This window comes from Hydra vulgaris, chromosome 09 (genome assembly GCF_038396675.1).
Source record: "Hydra vulgaris chromosome 09, alternate assembly HydraT2T_AEP".
NCBI lineage: Eukaryota > Metazoa > Cnidaria > Hydrozoa > Anthoathecata > Hydridae > Hydra > Hydra vulgaris.
The window spans coordinates 51,132,835-51,154,874 of NC_088928.1; the positions used below are offsets into that span (position 1 = coordinate 51,132,835).

The window sequence follows — 22,040 nt, forward strand, 5'->3', positions numbered from 1 at the left end:
CATAAATTTTATACTTATAATAGAAAAAAGTAGAATACAGAAAGTACCTGTAGACCAAGATGTATATTCATTGATTTACAAAAGATTGGCTATTTGAGATTTTACACAAGCCTGCCATTTTAACTAAATTTATGATCACATCACTCTATTACCATAATTTCAGAATGTACAAATTTTATATAAAAAACTGTTTAGCAAATTTCATAAAAAAAAAAAAAAACAAGCAAAAATCAAACATAACAACTAAACTCTAGTAAATGTTTTTTCGCAATAAGTTTTTATTAAAAATGCATATAAAAAAATAAACAGCAACATTTGATTCTTTTTATGTTTTTTTGTTGTATTAGCAAACTTTTCCTCAAGTTGAAATATTCGCGCGAAGTGAACTTTTTCGTCGATAAGCATGCGCAGATAAAACATTTCTGGCAATTATGCTGATACAGCGTTTCGCTGCAGCGAAAAAAGTCGGATTCATTTCAACTTTAAGCGAAAGCCAATCAAATTTCGAATATTATATCACGTGATGTCAACAGTAAAAAAGGCACGTTGTTTTTTCAACTACAACAACAACAACAAATAAAAATTCTTAACCTGGCGTTGTTATTGATTTTCTATAAACTCACTCTGAACATTGGCAAACAGTAGTAATCAAAAATTTACGAAAAAAAAAAGAAAAATTTGTTGCTAAACGTGTCTTTATCTTAAATAAAAGTTTTTTATCTTAAATAAAAAATTTCTTAAACATATTTGATTTTGAAACATAGCTAAAAGTACAGAACACAAACTTTTGATTTTCTTACACTTACGAGTTCGGAGCTTTAATCATTTAGTGCAGGTGACAAAAATATTAGATTTTACATTCAATTTTGATAAATAAAATAAAAACTTAAAGAGGCATTCATTTTTTTATCAATAAATCATCAACTTAAAGTCATAAAGTTAAGTAATCAAGTTAAGCAATTTACTCAGTAATTGCTCAGGTTTAAGTGAACAAAAACTTAAGCAAAATTGCTGAAATTTTTATTCACGTAAAGCTGACCAATTACTGAGTAAAAGCAAATGCTTTTTTTTATTCACCTGGCCTATAGAATTATAAAAAAAGTTACACTTTTTTTTAAACATCACTATGGTAACATTTGATGTTTTTATTTCACTAAAACAAGAAAACTGGTAAAATATTAAACATCTTAACAAAACTTTCATAAATAAAATATTTAAAATTTATTAAAAACAATTTATATGATCTTTACTTGAAACTTTAATTGACTCACTAGACAAACCCATTTTCTTTTTTTCGTCTATAACTTGAATACTGTAAGGTAATCCATTCTTTTGAGTGTAAACCGGTCCTTTTGAAAGCGAATCATGCATTGAATCATAAAAGTCATTAATAGATTTTGCTTCTAACAACTCAACGGAAGAAAAATCTGGAATGTTGACAGAAATATCGCTCTCTATTGTTGATAGTTCTTCTGCATTTACGTCTTCAATATCGGTAATCGTCACCTCTGAACGTGCACTGAAAAACGAACCAGTATCATCATCATCATCACTAGTAAACTCCATACTTTTAACATTTTTTCGACTCGTTTCCTCTAATGACTTTTGAAGTTCAGTGAATTCATTTACTATTATTTCTTCACTTGACTTACTTATATCCCCGTTGAGCTCCTTAAACTCTTCGTCTCTGTTAAGATTGTCTGATAAATGTTCATTTACAACTGATAATATCGCTCCACTCAAAGTGTTATCGTTAATATTAACAAAATCATCAGAGGAATGTCGTGATGATGTAGACTTAGGAGTCGGTATATTACAAAGCGAATCTGTACTACTTTCTGAAGATGTTTTATTTTGAATAGCAACTCCAGACATTAACGAACTTATTATACCACATTCTTCTAATTGTTCAGTAACCTTATTATGCGTATTAATAATTAATTCATCATCATCAAAAAACTGATTTTCTAGATGCTGATCCCTATTTTGTTTTTCTTCAAAACAATCTTCAAAAATAGTTCTTTGATGATTTGTCTTATCGGTATGATTATCTAAAAAATTTAAATTCTCATGGAAAACACTACCACCTTCTAACTCATTACAAATATCTTCCTGTACACCTTGAACATCTGCAGGTTTGACATTAAAAATATTTTCTTGTACACCTTTAACATCTGCAGGTTTGACAAGACACGTTTCAAATTCAAAACACGCATACTCATTATTATTTGGATGATCTATGATAAATGATGCAATGTATGTAAAATAATAAAATACAATAAAACACACTTTACGATTTTTATTATGTAATTCGTACCTAGTGTTGTTAATAAACCATCATTTTCAATACAATGTTTAGATGAATCAATCGCGTAACCTTTTTTAACCATATCGTCACATATATCCAATTCCTAAAATTATTATAGATAAGTTATTAAACTTGTATCTATGCATGCATGCATGTATACATTTATGTAAATATAAATGTATGTGCATCCTTAGGAAGTTAAAATGGTACTAAAGACAAAATCTCATTCTAACTCTAAATATATTGATCAGAAAAAAAGTTTTATTTTCTGCTTTTGCAGAAACAAATTTTATTTTGTGATGATTATTGAATACAATAGAAACATATTTTGTTGCTATGATACTAAGTTACTGCTCCTTAACTTTTACAATGCTCGATAATAATTATTTGGAATAAAAGGTCTCAAAACTTATTTTTTGTACTATAATATATAACAAACATAATATTGCATTATTTAATATAAGTTTAACTTGAAAAATCTTTACATTCTAGTATTTTTTTTAGTCAGTTCAGAAATTTTAGTAAATCCTGGCACATGACATGGTATTTCCTCATAAAAAAAAAATAAAAAATTTATCTTCAAAGGTTAATTATATTTGTAAAGATAATTTATTATTGTATTTTCTGATTATGTGTTCGTTAAAGTTGCGCAAACCGCTATTTATCAGCGGTTCGTATATTAGTAACTGTCTAAATAATATTTAGAATACCCACTTAAAATGTGTAATTACAATTGGTATAAAAAGTTTAAAAACAAGTAAAAATAAACTTAAAAATGTGTGGAATAATTGACTTAGCATGAGTCATATAATATGGGTCATGGTAAGTCTATTCCAAACCAATCGTTTCTATATTTTTTCAATGAGTTAGCAATTAATGTTCAATACTTTATAACTTCTTATTGTAAAACTGTACAGTTCTATAAAGGGATGACAGTTCCATAAAGGGAGGACAGGGATAGACTTATAGATTTTTTTCTTTAATAAGTTTCTATTAAGTTTTTATTAAATTTTTTTCAGATCATCTGCAGCTTATTAGGACCCTCGCCTCGTTAATTAACTTTGAAGAAAATAAAAGTTTGAATGTAAAATCTTTTTTGCTATAAGAAAAAAAGTTTTCTTTTTAACGTGCATTAAACGCGCAAACTTAACTAATTACCTGAGCATATTAATAACATAAATATCTTGTGAAATACGCGCGAAAAATTTTTCCTGCTGATTTGATGTATATAAAATTTTAAAATATTTAAAAAATTCTCTCTCTTTCGTTTGTTATAGTATATAATATCTTTAGTAGGAAGGAAGGAGAAGTGAACTTCCTGGTTAAACACTCCTTCGCAGTGCTCTGTGATAGGACTTTTAAGAGTACCTTAATAACCAAAATAAAAAAATAAAGAATTTATATACAACTAATAATATCTATATTTTTATACTATAATTTTGTATTTAGTTTCCTTAACTGATATGTTTAGCATGTGTAAAATTATTGACTAAACAAAAAGTTGAGTAAACTTTTTAATTTTAAACTAAAGTTGTTTTTAATTGTTGTTGTAAGGTTATTCTTGTCATTATTTTTTTTTTAAATCTTGCTTTCAAGTTCTTTGCAAACCAGCACTTTTAGTTTGTCATCAGCTCATTATATCTTTTAATATTTGAAAACTTTTGAAAACAGTTGTAGCATATTTAATACACTTAAAAACTTATCATATATGTTTATGATTTTTTGGATTTTATTTAATGACTTATAGATAGTTTTGCAATGTTTTTATAGGCATTTAGCAATAAAGCCTATGTCATTTGATATTTAATCTTTATTACCATATTATTATAAGAACTTATGATTATTGCTTTGTTATAAAATACCATATTTTTTGTAAAAATTTTTTACAAAACCAATTTTATTACTGGGAACCCAGTTGTTGTTGTAGTAAAACTAGTTTTTTTGTTTTTGCATTAAAATCTAAAACTGTATAATATTTGAAAGTTAATTATAGGAGAACAAATGTTATTACTTTTGATAGACAGCCTTACTTTCCTGTTGATGTCTATCGCTAACAATGATTATTAGGTAGTTTCAATATTATAACTCACTGAGTAAGACTCACTGAGTCTAATAGTGAATGATTATTCACTAAAAGCCTGATTGGCAACTAAAGCAGGGCTAAAATTTCCAAAGCATTTAAAGACCTTGTTCAAAAGATTAAGACCATCATTGGAATAACAAGCCCAAATATGAAAATAATATTCCATACAAGATCAGGTAAAAGATTATATATATATATATATATATATATATATATATATATATATATATATATATATATATATATATATATATATATATATATATATATATATATATATATATATATATATATATATATATATATATATATATATATATATATTTATATATATATTTATATATATATATATTAGACCATTTCAAAATTGTATTTAAAAAATAATTTTTGAACTTAATTTGGGCTATCCTTTGATTTGATGTGGTTTGCGGTCAGGAAAATTAGTTTGCGGTCAGCAAAATTGCAAACATAAATAATGTGTTTTAGGGACAGCTCAATTAACTTTACTTTTTAACAGGTCCCTATTATTTTGAAAAAAGAAGTTTTTTGAAAAGTATGTCATGTTGGGTTTTAAAGGTAGCAAAATTATTTAAAAATTTCAAAAAAATGATAATTTCATATTACAATTATTATTTTAGATTTAATTGCACAAAAACTATGGTTTTTTAACTAGAAATAAAAAAAGTACATTTTCACAAGTTTTTAATAAAAATAAAAATTTATTAATTTACTTTTTATAAAACAATTATTATTATTGAAATTTATATATTATTTTGCTTCTTTTGAGTACCATGTTGACCTACTTTTAAGAAACTTTTTTTTTTAATTTTAGGACTCTATAGAAAAGTAAACTTAATTGAGCTGTTACTAAATATTGGAATAATGCTTTGAAACTTTAATGATTTACTTCTTTTCATAAATTAACAAAATGAGAGGGGGTAATATTTTAAGATTCCCCCTCCCCCTTTTTCCTTAGATAAAATCAGTGTTGCGAAGATGATTTTTAATTATCATTTTCTTAATCATCATTTTAATCATATAATTTTATTTTGTTTAGTTTTATCCAAAGGTAGGAAGTAGATTTAAAGATATTTACATATATTGAACCGCTTAATAATTTAAAAATTAACAAAATAGTATTACGTCTTGTATTCGAATAACTATTCAAACAAAAAACATAAGCATTAAATAAACATATTTACTGTTATTTTAATTTTAAAATCTTAATTTAAATATTAGCAAATCTTTTCATTTAACTCTTACTAAAGGTTAATAATATTTAAAGTGATTTTAAGGCGCCCTTTAAATTAAAGATAATTAAAGAAGAGATAATTATGATAAAAGTTATTTTAAAAATGTTATATTTTTTTAATTAAAAATCATATATATAAAAAAACATATTACACTTTTTTATTCATTCCGTCTGATAAAAAAATTACAATTAAGAAATATGTTACATTTAATTCGGTTTTTTTTTTAACTTTAAAGACATTGTTAAAAAAAAAAATAATTAGATTTAAATAAAACTTCTACTAAATTGTTGTAATCATTATTTTTTTTATTTTTAAAGTCAAAAAGAATATAAAAAAAACAAATTTTTTTTGAAAAAGTTTACATTTTGCTTTTTCATTTTCCTTAAGTAAACTATAATAGCAAGCTTAAGATCAAAAGTTCATTAATCTAAAAATTAATTTAATTATTATTTCAACAAAGAAATAATAATTATAAGGTGAGCTTAAGCGTAAATGTAATATAGCCTAAGCGTAAAACAAAACTTGTCCTACTAAATCATAAAAACTTCCAGATTGTCAAACTTGTGCATTCCCAAAGTTTATCGTAACTACAAATTTTCTTCCACTATTTTTTACAGACTTATCAATTCTTTATTGTCAACCCATGAGTTGAACGAATCAGGATATCCATACTACTTTACTAATGATTTGTTTTTGAGTTTACGAATAACTTTTTCAATTCTAAATATTTTTTGATCAGTTTTTTGCATTTCTTGTTCACAAAATGTACCTTGTATTTCTTCACCATTATCGTCAGTTAATTTATACGTTGGTGGATCTGTGAACTGAGTCTGTGACACAGTAAAACCTTCCTCAGTCCATCTCGGTGTGTATTCTTTTTCAAATGCTATCTTCTTTTTAACTATCCTAACTCTATCACCAATTGAAAACTTTGGTTTTACGGACTCTGATCGTGCATTTCCATTTAGATTCAACCAAACAATGTTTTCATTCTTTTTATCGCAAGCTTCAACTGGTGTAATTTTAATTGAAGAATGCCTTGTGTGGTTGTATTTATTTACCATTTCATCTAAAACGTCAATATATTTTCTAGTAGAAGTAGCTGAAAAGTATTTGAACATTCTCTCTTTCACTGTTCTATTCCAACGTTTAACTGCACAACTTCTTTCTTCATTTTCAGTTGAATATAACTGAACACCCAGCGCTTTAACATGCTTATTATAAAATTCTAAGCCTTTATCAACCCATATCTTATTACACCTTCTTTCTTCAAAGATTTTATTTAATGCATCAGCAACACCAACTCCAGTTTTACTCATCAATAGAACAATCCATCCGTACTTTGAAAAAACATCTATCACCGTTAATAAGTATTTTATGCCGTCATTCAATTTGGAAAAAGATTGCATGTCAACTAAATCAACAGCCCATAATTCATCGATTCCATTTACAATAACTTTTCTTTTTCTGAAATGTTTTACAACTGGTCTATGAAGTTTGTTTGCAAGTTTGTCAGTCCATTTTAATTCTTTATCCTCGTCTTTTTTACTGATCGTTGGTAGTTTTTTTGAACACCCAACCCAAACTTTGCTTTAGATGATATAATTGGTTTTATAATACCTCGTTCAATTCTTTCAGGTATTGTTGGATTTTTTATAGCATCCATTTCTTCGAGCATAATTTTATCAGCTAAATTTCTTTTTGCCGTGTCTTCAAAGTATTTATAAGCAAGATAATGATGGTAAGCTGCATTATCAATTCTATCTACAGGTTTCCTCCATTCTTTATATGCGTAAGTAGAAGTTAATCGTTCATCTAAATTAGTACCAGGACCTGCAAAGTTCATACCAAGTAAATGCATTTCAACTGGAAATTTTGACCACGGTAGTTTTATTTTACTTGTTGCTGAAATAATTGAACTAACTAAATCACCTCCTTCTTTTGCTGATACGAATTTAGTTTTTGTTTTTCCACAAATAGCACAAGTTCCACGTTGCATATTTCTTTTGTTTTTACTCACAACATTTTGTAAGTTTAGTGTATTTGTTTTGTTTTTGCATTTAACACAGTATATTTTTTTATATATAGTAAATGAAAAAATGGATATTATAGATTTATCATGGAATGTAAATAACAATAAGAGAAATAATAATAAGTTGTTACCTAAAACTATAAGAGGAATTATAGTTGGAAAGTCAGGTTGCGGAAAAACTACTTTCTTATTGAATTTACTTTTGAGACCCGGTTTGTTAGACTATAATAATTTACAAGTTGTTGGAAAATCTCTTTTTTAACCAGAATACAAAATATTAAAACAATCTTTTGAAAAAAAATTAACAAAAAAAAGTTATTCTTGAACTATTTAAGTTACAAGACAAAATAGAAAAATTAAATGCAAATCCTGAGCTTATAATTGAAGACATTTCCAAAAAACTTAAATGAGAAAAAGTATATGGAGTGCAAGTTTTTTGAAACAGCTGAGGATGTACCAGATCCCAAAGATCTTGCTATTCATAAGAATAACTTGATGATATTTGATGATTTACAATTAACAAAGCAAAATAAGTGTGAAAAATGTTATATAAAAGGAAAGCATAGTAAGATTGTTTCTATCTTGCACAAAATTATTTTATGTTACCTAGACAAACTATTAAGGAAAATACAAATTTTATTTGCTTATTTCCACAAGATTCAAAGAATTTAAATCATATTTATAAAGATTATGTTTCAAGTGATATGACAAAAGACGAGTTTATAAAATTTTGTAAGGATGCCTGATCAGAACCTCATGGACTTGTTATTATAGATCTATCTTTTAAAAGAGATTATGGAAAATATAGAAGTGAATTAGATAATTTTTATATACCAACTTGTGAATTTAAAAATTTTTAATAAAAAAAATTATAAAATTTTTTTTTTCTTGTATATATAAAAAACAAAATGTCATATTTATTAGTGAGTGGAAATAGCAATATCTTAAAAACAAAGTTTGCCCCTATTATTGAACTTAGACAAGATAAAGAATATGAAATGGCTCTAGTTAAATTAGAGACATATTACAGTTTTCCTAATATCAATTCTTCAAACAACAATTTTAGATATAGCGCAGGTAACGGAGCAACTTGGAAGGATATAAACATTCCAGATGGATGTTATGAAATAACTGATATAAATAAATATATTCAATTTATTATGACAGGAAACGGTGATGCAAGTGGAGGAGTTGCAAATATTACAATGGAAGGGAATAATAAATTAAGGTTAGCTTTAACTATTGCAACTGGTTATAAAGCTGGTTTTACAACTTCAAATTCAATTCTACAAACTCTACTGTCAAAACCAAAAACAGTTCTGTTTTTGGTTTTGACAGTAGTTTTTGGTTTATTCAGCAGACTACAATATATCAACTAATATCGTAAACCTATTAAATGTTAATAGTACACGTATTACAAGTGATATAATAGAATCATCGTATATAAATGGAGGAACTGATAACGTTATATACTCATTTTTCGCAACTGTAGGTCCTGAATACAAAATTGCTCTAGAGCCATATAACTTAATTTATTTACCAGTAACACTAAAAACAATATTATAATTTTTTATAATTTATTTTCTGTATATAATAAAATGAATATGAAATATTCAAAGAAAATTTAAAAAAATCTTTTAGAAGAAAATAACATTTCAAAAACATCTGACAACCTTGCTACATTGGTAATGATTGCTATGGATAATGGGTTATTAAATAAAGAATCTATTATAACTGAAGCGAAAGAAGTAAATGAGAAAAAATCAGTTGGGAGACCTAGAATACATCCAGTATTAGAAACAAATGTGAAAAGACTAGTTGGAAGACCTAGAAAAAATCATGAAAAACCAGAAAAAATTGCAGATCCAAAATATGAAAGATTAAGGGCAATTAGAAATAATCCAGTGTCTATTAAATTAACTAACATGGAAACAGGAGAAATTACAATATATCCATCATTATATAGTGCTATGCGCATAACTAAGTATGGATGGAGATACCTTGAATTACAAGATGGAAAAGTTGATAATGGTGTTAAGATTGAGATAATAAAATCTTAAAAAAATCAAGAAACAATCGCAGAAATCATATAAAATCTTTATATATATAAAAAAAATTTTTATATATGCATATAAGAAAATAAAAAAACTTTATGTTTAGAAAATAAAAATATTAAAATGATATAAGAAAAATAAAAATATAAAAAAAATAAAAATATAAAACAAAGAGCAGTACAAGATCCATTAGTTGAACAAAAAGCAGTACAAAATAAATTAAACGAGCCGATTCTGGATATAGCATCTTCAACAACTTTAACCCCTACACCTTTTATTGCAACTAATACAGCAATATCTCAAAAAGAATCAAGTAATATATATAATTCTATTGCAGATTGGATTACGTCTGTTACTGATACAATTAAAAGAACAACTAATGAAAAGATTGAAGCATTAAAATCTAAAGTTGTAAAGTTGTAAAATAAATTTGGAATTAAAAAACAAATAAAATTCAAACTAACACAATCATCTATTAAGAATGTTACAAAAAAATTAACAGCTACAGGTGAAAAAGGTTATGATGCTTTATCATTTATAAACCTTGTAAAAAATAGTCCAATTAAAATGAAAATAGAAAACCAAAGGTTTATATAGTTCTAACTTGTGAAATGTAGTGTACTGATATTAAAACAGGAGAAACTATAATCACAACTGCTCTATTAGCAACGAAGAATCAAGTTGTATTAGAATCAACAGGTTTGAATGAATTGCATGAAACATCAAAGCTGAGAATTCAAGAAAATTTATCATAATTTCAACGGTCAGGATGGAGGTTTGTTCCTATTAAAAAGATGGATATAAATATTATAGAGTATAGTCTTATAAAAGCTAAATCATACATTTCACTTGATAAAAATTTAGCAACTAAAAAGCTAATAATTAATATAAAAAATGAAGATAATGAGTGTTTTAAGTGGTGTGTCACAAGAGCATTAAATCCAACAGATAATAATCCTCAAAGATTAGACAAGGAACTTAAAAATCAAGCTAAAAAATTAAATCGGGAAAAAATAGAATTTTTAGTATCATTAAACCAAACTACACAATTTGAAAAAAATAATGCAGATATCAGTGTATTTCGATATGAAATAATAATGCAGATATCAATGTATTTCGATATGAAAATTCATCAGTTCATATTTTGCGTGTGTCAAAAAATAATGATCGTAAACATTTAATAGATTTATTGTTAATTTCAAATGGTGAAACTAACCATTGTTTAATAAAAAGTTTAAGCAGATTTTCTTAATTTCTAATTAAGAAAGACTTTCCAAATTGCTTATTAGGATTTAATACTGAAGAATCTTTATCTAAACATAAACTGTATTGTGGCACACATAATTTAGTACGTATTGAACTTCCGCCACCAAATTTAACAATGCAGTTCAATAATTATAACAAATCTATGAGAGTACCGTTTGTAGTATATGCTAACTCTGAAAGTTTTATCAAACCAATTAACACCTGTGAACCAAATCCAAATGATTCCTATACTAAGCAATAAAGACATATTCCAAGTTCATTCTGTTATTATAATAAATGTTTTGACGAAAGTATTTATCACCGCAGTCCAGTTACATTTACTGCGAGTAATGAAACAGATGATGTTGCGCAAATTTTTGTTGACAGCTTAGAAGAAGATATTAGGAAAATTTGTAACATGATTTAATTTAAAAAAAGATGATATATACTCCAGAAATTGATGATGATTTTAATGCAGCAACAGAATGTCACATTTGTGGAAAAGATCTTGAAAATGATAAAGTGCATGATCACTGTCATATTTCTGGAAAGTATAGAGGTGCTGCTCATCAAAACTGTAATAAAAAATATGCAATTCCAAAATTCTTTCCAGTACTATTTCACAATTTATCTGGTTATGATTCTCACTTATTTATAAAGAAATTATCAGGAGGAGAGTTGAGTTGTATACCAAACAATGAAGAAGAGTATATTAGTTTTTCTAGAAAAATTAAAGTTGGTGAGTTTATTAGAGATGGTAAGAAAGTTGAAATTTGGCGTGAACTCCATTTCTTAGATAGTTATAGATTTATGCCTTCTAATTTAGATGGTTTATCAAAGAATTTAACAAAATAATAATGTAAAAATATAGGAAATTATATTCAAGTAAAAAAATTAGATTTGTTACTAAGAAAAGGTGTGTACCCATATGATTGGGTTGATTCTACTAATAAATTTTCTGAAACACAATTACCACCAAAAGAATCAATCTTTTCAAAATTAAATGATGAAGGTATAAGTGATGATGATTACTCACATGCACAAATTGTATGGAATGAGTTTAATTGTAAAACATTTAGAGATTACCACAATTTGTACAACGTTTCAGATGTGATGTTACAAACTGATGTATTTGAAAATTTTTGAGATGTTTGTATAAACTGTTATAAATTAGATCCTGTTTGGTATTATACATCACCAGGATTAGCTTGGGATGCAGCATTAAAGAAAACAAAAATAAAATTAGAATTGCTGAGTGATATTGATGGTGAAGTATGGCATGATTTGACATTGATATGAAGAAAGGAATAAGAGGAAGAATTAGTATGATATCAAATAGATTAGGAACTTCTAATAATAAGTATATGAATGATAAGTATGATCAAAACAAACAATTAACATATATACAGTACCTAGATGCTAATAATTTATATGGGTGGGCAATGAGTAAACCACTTCCAACACATGGTTTTAAATGGATGGATGAAAACGAGTTAACAAACTGGAAATCAATTTCCTGTATACTAGAAGTTGATTTAGATAACCCTGAAAATATACATGATGATCATAATGATTATCCACTTGCACCTGAAAGAATAACTGTTGATAATGTTGAAAAATTAGTACCTAACTTGAATAATAAGAAAAATTATATAGTTCATTATGAAAATCTTAAATTGTATGATAGATATAAAGATAGGTATAAAGTTTGAAGAAAGAGCATGGTTAAGTGAATTCATTGAACTAAATACAAAACTAAGAACTAAAGCAACTAATGATTTGAGATTTTTTTTTTTTTTAATGATGAACAATTCAGTATTTGGAAAAACAATGGAGAATATTGAAAACAGAGTTGATATTAGATTAGTTACAAACAGAGATGAGGCTATTAAATTAGCATCTAAACCAAACTATAAAAGTAGAATAATATTTGATAAAAACTTAATAGCAATACATATGAAAAAAACAAAATTACTTTATATCATACCAATTTAATTAGGTATGTGTATATTAGATTTAAGTAAAACACTAATGTATGAATTTCACTATGATTACATAAAAAATATTCTGATCGAGCAAAACTATTATTCACAGACAAAGATTTTTTAGCATACGAAATAAAAACAGAAGACTTTTATGCAGATATTTCTAATGACGTTGAAAGCAAACTTCATACAAAAGAGTTTGACCCAAAGCACCCAGCAATTAATAATGTAGGTTTTAAAGTTGGTGCTAATAAGAAAGTAATAGGGATGTTTAAAAATAAAACAGCAGGAGCACAAATTTATAGGACTCAGATCAAAGTTGTATTCTTACAAAGTACACAGAAAAGATAATAAAAAATGTAAGGGAGTAAAGAAAAATGTTGTAAATAAATATATAACACATGAAGATTACAAAAAATGTTTATTAAGTAAAGAAAATCAGATGAGGAAAATGAATGTAATAAGATCTCATTTAGATGAAATTTACACAGTAGAGATCAATAAAATAGCATTAAGCTCAGAAGGCGATAAAAGAGTTTTTTTAGAAGATGGTATACACACATTAGCATATGGACACTACAAACTAAAAGAAGAAAAAAACAATAGTTTTTAGGTCAATGAGATCAAAGAGGCTGATAAAGAGGTCAAATAGGTCAAAGAGTTATTTTAGAAGAAAAAAAATAATCTTGTTTTAAAACAAAATGGAAACGATTAATAACAATTATTATAAACATATCAATGTTGAAGGAATAATTTTACCAAATGAACCACTAACAAATTTTTAAAGCAGCAAAAAAACTAAAACTAAAACATTTTAAAGGTGTATTTGTAAGAGATGTAATAATTACCTAAAAATACACAAAATAAAAAAATGTGGAATATTAAATACAAGAGATTCAAATACGCAGGGATTTCATTGGATTTGCTGGTATAAAGAGATAAAAAAGTTTTAACTCTTATGGACAACCACCACCAGTTGAAATTGTTAATTATTTAAAAAGTCCCGTTTATTATAATAGTGAAAGAGTTCAGATTGGAAATACTTCATTGAATGAAGTATTTCCAATCTGAATGACAATGTTGATAATATAATACCTAATCTACAATTTGCAAATAATACCAAATTCAAGTATTATTATGGTTAGCAATTACAGGAACAAGTGCTACTGGAACTGTACCAAGTAATGTATTTATTAAAATATATGCAGATAATACACTTTGCATAGGAAATTCTTCTTCTTCTACATCTATTAACAGAATAAATGATATTTTATTTTCTTCACTTGGTGGACCATATTATGCAAACTCTTTACAAGGTTGTAAAGTATACACTAACATATTCGCTACACCTTTTATTACATTAAGTCCATCAATACCACAATCAATTTCATCTTTTAAATTATACTCATCAACATTTAGATATTTGAATACAGTTTATGGTAGAGAATATATATTATTGGATACTGTAGGTAATAATAATGATGTTTATTTAAAATATGCTAGATTTCATGTTGTTAGTGCATCTGGAAATTGGTGGGAATCAAGAGTACACATGTATGATGCACTCAATTCTCCTGTAAAAACTAACTTTGCTATACAACCTTGGACACCATATAACTATAGTAATTCTACAATATTCCTGGATATGATGATAATAGTTCATATTTTTACTGTTCATCTGGTTTAGAAAATTTTTATCTTTCTTCAATCAAAAGCAACAATTGATTCTACAACTACTATCTCATTTTACAAAAATTATACCGATTCTATGCCTAGCGTTACTAATGGAAGAAGATTAGTGGTTACATTTAACTCTAGGGATGAACAAATTGGACAATCCGGAAGTTTTTATGCGTTAAAAGGACAATTTTACTATTACACTTAGATTTCAGTTGTGAAATCAATTGAGCTATATTACATTTACGCTTAATGTTTATGATTCACCTAGAATAACTAGTGAGCCAAAAACTATAAAATAAATTTTATAATTTTGAAATTTTTATATTTTTCTTTATATTATTTTATTTTTATTTGTTTTATTGTTTTTATTTTTCATTATCGGCTCAGAAATTATGGTTAAGATAATCGTTGAAATAAGCTAAGAAATTATGGTTGGGTTTATGGTAGTAGTAGGATATGTGCCAGAAACAGCCTTTTCCTACTACTCCATTATATATATATATATATATATATATATATATATATATATATATATATATATATATATATATATATATATATATATACATTCTGACAAATGTACCTTTTCTTCCGTGCTATCAACCATCTGAAGTATAGGATATTTAGCAGTATCTGTATTTTTGTATCCTATGACTTTTGCAACGAGTGGTAACCATTGTGAACAGTGAACAATATTTTCAAAATGTTCTAAAGCTTCATCTGACCAATCACTATCTAAATAAATAAGAAAAAAAAATTTGTGACTTAAATTTAAAAACTAAAAAACGATATCAATAAAAAAGGAAAATTTTTTTGGGAAGAGTTATTTTTCCAAAATTTATTAAGAAAGAGGGGAGGAGGATTACTAAAAACTGCAACAATTTCTGGAGAATCCAAATCTAGTTTTAAAATTTGAATTTGAAAAAAATTTGCTAACATGATTTGTATTTTTTTCTTTTAATTGTTTACTCAAAAAAAAAAAATTTTATTCATTTTTTTGTTAAAATTAATGAACTTTTTCAAAATCTAATAAAGTATTTATATTTGGAATTTAAAAGTTAATTAAAAAGATGTGAATGAAAAAAAAAAAAGAAGATGAAAACGAAGCTTTGTAACTTATGAACTCTTACAAAAGAGTAAAGACTTTTAAAAAAAATTAGAACCTGTACATTGAATTCAACAAATAATTATATACCAGTGACAAATTTACAGATAAAACTAATATTATATTCAAATAATTCTTAAAATGATTTTTCAGTAGTTTTCTAAACACAGATTGTCCTAATAAAGTGTTTTAACTTTATCTAAATTTTCTTGTTAATAGCCTAAATAGATGATAAGTATGTCTGAAATAGTCTAAAAAGATGATAAGGGATGATAAGAGTTAAATTTATCAGTTATATAAAAATCTTTTATTCTCACTATATCAAGTGGTCAGATGTCCACCAAAGTCGTGCGCTAACTGTACAAAAACATTTCTGTCAAACTTTCAAGATCTTAATTACTGCTATTTTAAAACATAGTCTTTTTGTGAGTGTGCACTCTACTCAAAGTCTCTGTAACTTATCTTACACAATGTTTGACAGATTGCCAATGACAAGATCCTTTCAGGACCTTCAAGCTTTGATAAAAATTGCCTAATTTCAGAAGTTGTTAGAGAAATAGTTAGGACTGATTTATAAATATGTGATACCTATAGTATTAGCTCCAACTATTTCACAGCACTCAAATTCAGAATAGAAGTCTTTCTTGTTCTTTGACACGAATCACTTTTTTGTAAATCCTCATTTCCAGAACTGTTTTAATAGCTAAACTTTTACATTATTCAAAACTTGAACACAACAATGTTTAACGTAAACACTCACTGAAACAAAATCAAGCTGGTCTTTGAATGGATAGTACTATTTTAGCAGCATCTACTTTCTGAAATGAGTTACTGCAGCTAGTAAAGTACATGTTTAGGACTTTTAATTCAAGAATGCTTAAATTGGACCAGAAAACAACAAAGAAACACCCGCATTGAATTCAGCAATTCAATTTTCTGAACCTTTACCTTACCATCCTTGTTTAGATTTACATATTCTTTTAGAAGTAATAAACCATCTTGTATGTGAAACAAGACTATTTAGTAAGAAATGAAGTTTAGGTGATGGAATCTCATTTTTTTAATGATGCAAAAAACTTTGTGACTAATCAAGTAAGAAATGAAGTTTTGATGATAGAATCCCATTTTTAATAGTGCAAAAAACTGATCCACAAATAAGCCAAAAAAAAAACTAACTTCTCCACTTTTTGCAATATTGCGGAAATTCTTCTTAAGCTAAGTTAAGATATTTTTTTATTTTCTTTATCTTTACAATGCTCATTACATAATTTTTTATCATCAGATATAACTAATCCTACAACAATAAGTCTTACTAAACTGATTGTACTAGTTTTCTTAGAGTACTAGTTTGCGGTATATATAATATATATCTACAGTGTAATACCTTAGTCATGATGTTAAACTGATCCACTACTAAAGCTTTTATTTATTGTAAACTTAAAATTAAACAAATTCAGTCATAAACAGTCCAAAACAGATTAACATTAGGAAGAGAATTCAGTTGATAAAATCTTCCAAGCTTTCAGCTTCAACTCCTTTATGTTATATTTAAATAAGAAATCCTGATTATGAAAACTTAAAAAAAGTCTAACCACAAAAGTGTGCAACAATAAACATTAAAAACACACACACAAATGTTTTATCAGAAATTTTCAGGCGTCGATAGAAATTTGTGAAAGTAGCTTTTCTATATTTAACACTTTGCAAATATGTGAAATATTGCTTTGAATAAAAAAGATAATTAAATAAACAAAATTCCTTAAAATATCTTAATAATTCATTTATCATAATAAAATTGATTACTAGGATAGAAAACTAATTAAATATAAAACAAGCTAATTAGTATGTTTTCTCAAAATATTTTATACACAAATGTACAGTATTTAAATTCTAAAATTTAATATTTAGAAAACAAAAAATTAAAATTGAATTAAAAAAAAAATCACTTCAGTGGTGATCACTTAAAAACATTATGCACAAATGACAATAGAACAAGTTTTTTAATTGCAATCTATTATTATTATCAACCAATAAAGTATCAATATGTTTTTTAAAACTAAAAAATATTAGTAGCAAATTGTCTGACTTGATTAATGGTAAAAACCAATTTTTTTTAAACCAACATTACATTCTCTTACACTACTTTGAAGCAAGTAAGTAAAAATCTTTAAATAACATTTATTATGTTATTATTCTTACTCATGAAAACAATGTTTCTTCAAAATATCGAGATAAGTGTCAACATTTGTAAAAAGAAATTAAAAAAATTTTTTTTTTCAAGACTTAATGCTATTTCATAAATATGTTAAAAAGTAGTTACTTCAAAATACTGTCTATAATAATCTAACCCTTTGCAGAAATTGGCAGGTAGCATTCAACAGCTTGCGGAGGAAGCACAAGATGTTCAGATCTTAAAATGTACCAAAATAAAAAATTAACTTTAAATCAGAATCACACTCATAATCAATATTCAAATAATATCTCAGATAACAATGATTAGAAGAAATAATAATTAAGAAGTTTTACCTTATTTGTTTTAGTTGGTCAATATCTTGATATCCTGTGTCTCCAAAATCAATATAAAATAGTTCAACAGCTCGAGAATCTAAGTTAACTGATTTTATACAAGCTCTAAACATCTCTCCACTGTCATTGTCAAAAGGAGCTACACAAATATCCCCTATTGTTCCTGTTTAAATAGGTAATATACAAATATACAAAAACACACACATTAAGACATTGTGAAATTTGTCGGCACCAGTATGATTGGTTGGTTGTAATGTTAATACCAGATTTTTTATTGTGGACTATTATTATATTTTTGATGTTAGGAAAACAGCTGTAGCTAATAAGCTAGATTTTAGTTGTTTTTGTTGAAGAGTTAATAAAGTTTATGTGATCTTGATTTTATTTTGTTGCGTTAGAATTTGGTTAAAAGATTTTTTCTTTATACTCATTAAATGCCAAGGCTTTATTATAAAAAGGTGCAGCTTTACTATTACTTTATTGGATTGGATTTGGTAATATAAGGAGGGTGGTTAGAATCAACATTAATGAACAGAGGGTGGTTACCTAGTTTTCTTTACAGTTGGAAGGAACTGTCGGATAAATTAAACGCAACATTTAAGTAATTTACATTTTTACATTTGTTTTTACCCCTAATTCTAGATTGAATTTATCCCTAAAAAGGTTGACAAAATTTTTCTTTATTTTTTTGGATTCTGGTCCATTAACAAAAAAAAGAACAGTCTATTGTCTCTAAAATTCATTTAATTGCAATCCATGTATGCTACTTATCATATGCAGGATGTAAAGACCAATAAGCTGGCAAAACTACTGTTTTGATCAGTAAAAAGCAATAAATAAACTTCTCAGATTTACGTCTATTATTAAGTTTTGAAGAGAAACATCACTAATAACTAGTTTATCTTGTCAGATAAATGTCAAAATGCTTTACCCTGTGATTTACAATTCCAAAACTTTTATCTGGTATTAACACCCCAACCAACCAATCATACAATTGCTGACAAACATTTAGAAAAAAAAATGTGTTAAAAAAATATAGTATACAAAAAATAGTTGTAAAGTTAAAACTTTACTGCAAAATATTGGATTCAATTATATTGGACTAAAAGAAAATACTTTTAAAGACCATTAGTGCTAACATTTTTAATGCGAGAGTAAAGCAAACTCAACAGAGCTTTCCAAACTTTTGTGCGAAATTAAAAAAAAGGATTATACAAATCCTATTATAACATGGAAAATTATTGATAAAGTGCAACCATTTAAACCCAGAGAAAAAATTATGCAACCTTTGCTAAAAACTGAAAAACATATCAAAACATCAAAATTGAAACAAAAGAAATGAGCTACTATCAAAATATCAACATAAAAAACTCATCATAAGTTAATTTTATCATAGTTAACATTAGCATAAGTTAATTTTTTTTTGTCGTTAAGATTGTTTGTAACTAATGATGATCACCTAAGGCATGTGTGTGTATATATATATATATATATATATATATATATATATATATATATATATATATATATATATATATATATATACATATATATATCTTTAAAAGTCATATCTTGTTATACGATATGTATATAAATAAATTGATTTTAATAAAAAAGGTAGCGTATAACTATTTTTTTAAATATATTTTAGATATAATAATATATTTACAATATTTCGTTGACCTATTGTGGTCAGCGTCATCAGGTAATGAAAAAAGCGTTACAAAACAACATAAAACCAACCATTTAAAAAAGAAGACATTAAAAAGCCTAAAATATAAAAACCAATCAAATAATATAATAGTGACGACAGCTAAATTTTTGTCAAAATTGATCCCCACTTTTTTGTTTTCACACTATCCCCGTCATCTCTATTTAGAACAGCTTGCCCAATACTTATCTCGTGTCGAATTCTTGCTTTATTTATCTCCAGGGATAACTTTTCTTATCCTGTATTCTGGAATGACTGCCAAGGTTTTAGGATTCAGCCAATTAAAAGTACCCTGGCATGTTCTAGAATGTTCTGTGGCTCCTGAACTCGACCATTTTTGATTTTTACAGGCTCTTTGGTGTGCCGCACTTCTTGAAATGATTTTCTTTTTGGTCTCACCAATATATATACTTCCGCATGAGCATTTAAGCTCGTAAACACCCGGATTCGAGTTCGGTGGTAGTTTTGTTTTGTTGATGCATAGTGAGTTATTTAAATTGGGAGTTGCATAGTATGTTATTTAAAGTAAATATAACTCTGATGTTTTGTTTTTGAAACTTTGACAATTTTGACAAAATTTAAAAAACTTAAATTAAAATAAACTGAAAATAAATATTAAAAAAATAAGTAATAAAAAAATAAAACTGAAAAAATTAAAATCTTCTACAACTTCTTTTTGTGGGTAGCATTTTTTATTTGTGAAAATTTTATTGATTCAAGGGATATTAATATAAATTTTGACCAATTTTGACAAAAATTTAGCTGTCCTCACTATTATATTATTTGATTAGTTTTCATATTTTATGCTTTTTAATGTCTTCTTTTTTAAACGGTTGGTTTTATGTTGTTTTGTAACGTTTTTTTCATTACCTGATGACGCTGACCACAATAGGTCAACGAAATATTGTAAATATATTATTTTATCTAAAATATATTTTAAAAAATAGTTATACGCTGCCTTTTTTATTAAAATCAATTTATTTATATACATACATAAGGGTCTGGCAGTAATTCGCATTTTTCACATTGAATTTTTAAAGCACTAAAAAATTATATTCATGGAATATTAATAGAAGAAAAGTTGAAGATAAATACTTTTTCCACTTTAACATTCAATCAAGTCTCCTTTTTTTTGATCACTGCCTCATCACCTCCTTTTTTTTTTCATCACTGCCTCACTGCCTAGGATGGAAGGACTGGCAGGTGCTTATTATATAGTCTCTTGACATTAAGTTCCAAGCACAGGTAATTGATGACTTCAGTGATTTGACACTTGAGTGGGCCTTTTTGCAACCCTTACTCTCAACTATGCTCCACACACTATAGTCAAGGGGATTCAGGTCAGGGCTGGATGGTGGCCAAAAGTGTTTGGGCCAGAAATTAGCCATATTGCCCTGAAGATATTGTTGAGTTTTCTGGACCCATGACAAGGTGCATTGTCGTGTTGAAAAATGTAATTGTTTTCTGGGAATGTCTTCTTCAGCAATGGCACCACATAGTGTTTTAGTAAGCTAATATACACATCAGAGGTAACTTTTTCTTTCTCTTTGATGTAGATTGGTGGACATTTCTCTCCATTAGAAGCGATGATTCCTAGCATCATAATAGACTGAGGGTGCTTGGTGTGACACACAGGTGGTGCTATGTCACCCTTCTGCACAATGAATCTGTCATTTCCCTTATTTATCACACAGTCAACACTAAAAAGTTTCATCTGAGAAAACTTTAACTGTTGATGAAGCATGGCTTTTTAGCTGATTTAGAAGCTTCTTTGATTGTTCCAATTGTAAAGTTTTTAGTCTTTCTGTTAAAAGTTGACATGAAGGTCAAGCCACACTGACTTTTCCAAGTGTTTTTAGAATTCTTCTGACTGTCCTTTCATCAACATTGAACAATTTTGCTGTCTTTCTGATGGATACAGTAGGATTCTTTTCAACATGCTTTTTAAGCTTTTCTGTGAACTTTTTATCAACTTTTTTTATTCATTGGAGAAGGCATTTTGGCTCTTTCAGCACTGCCACATTTAACCACTTTGTAAAATGTAGTTTTAGATACTCC

The 22,040-nt window shown here is 26.6% G+C and overlaps 1 protein-coding gene across 1 annotated transcript in view; it reads right to left on the bottom strand.

Annotated features, from left to right (window-relative positions):
• Nucleotides 1-1,130: 1,130 nt before the first annotated feature.
• The window catches only part of LOC101236710 (tudor and KH domain-containing protein), a 76,062-nt gene continuing 55,152 nt past the window's right edge, over nucleotides 1,131-22,040 (bottom strand). Inside the window, exons 6-10 of the mRNA XM_065806005.1 lie at nucleotides 18,272-18,434; nucleotides 18,094-18,155; nucleotides 15,224-15,375; nucleotides 2,318-2,411; nucleotides 1,131-2,237 (exon numbers count right to left, since the gene is read on the bottom strand). Of these exons, the coding sequence (XP_065662077.1) occupies nucleotides 1,225-2,237; nucleotides 2,318-2,411; nucleotides 15,224-15,375; nucleotides 18,094-18,155; nucleotides 18,272-18,434 (1,484 nt within the window). The 3' untranslated portion in view covers nucleotides 1,131-1,224. The remainder of the gene's footprint in view (nucleotides 2,238-2,317; nucleotides 2,412-15,223; nucleotides 15,376-18,093; nucleotides 18,156-18,271; nucleotides 18,435-22,040) is intronic.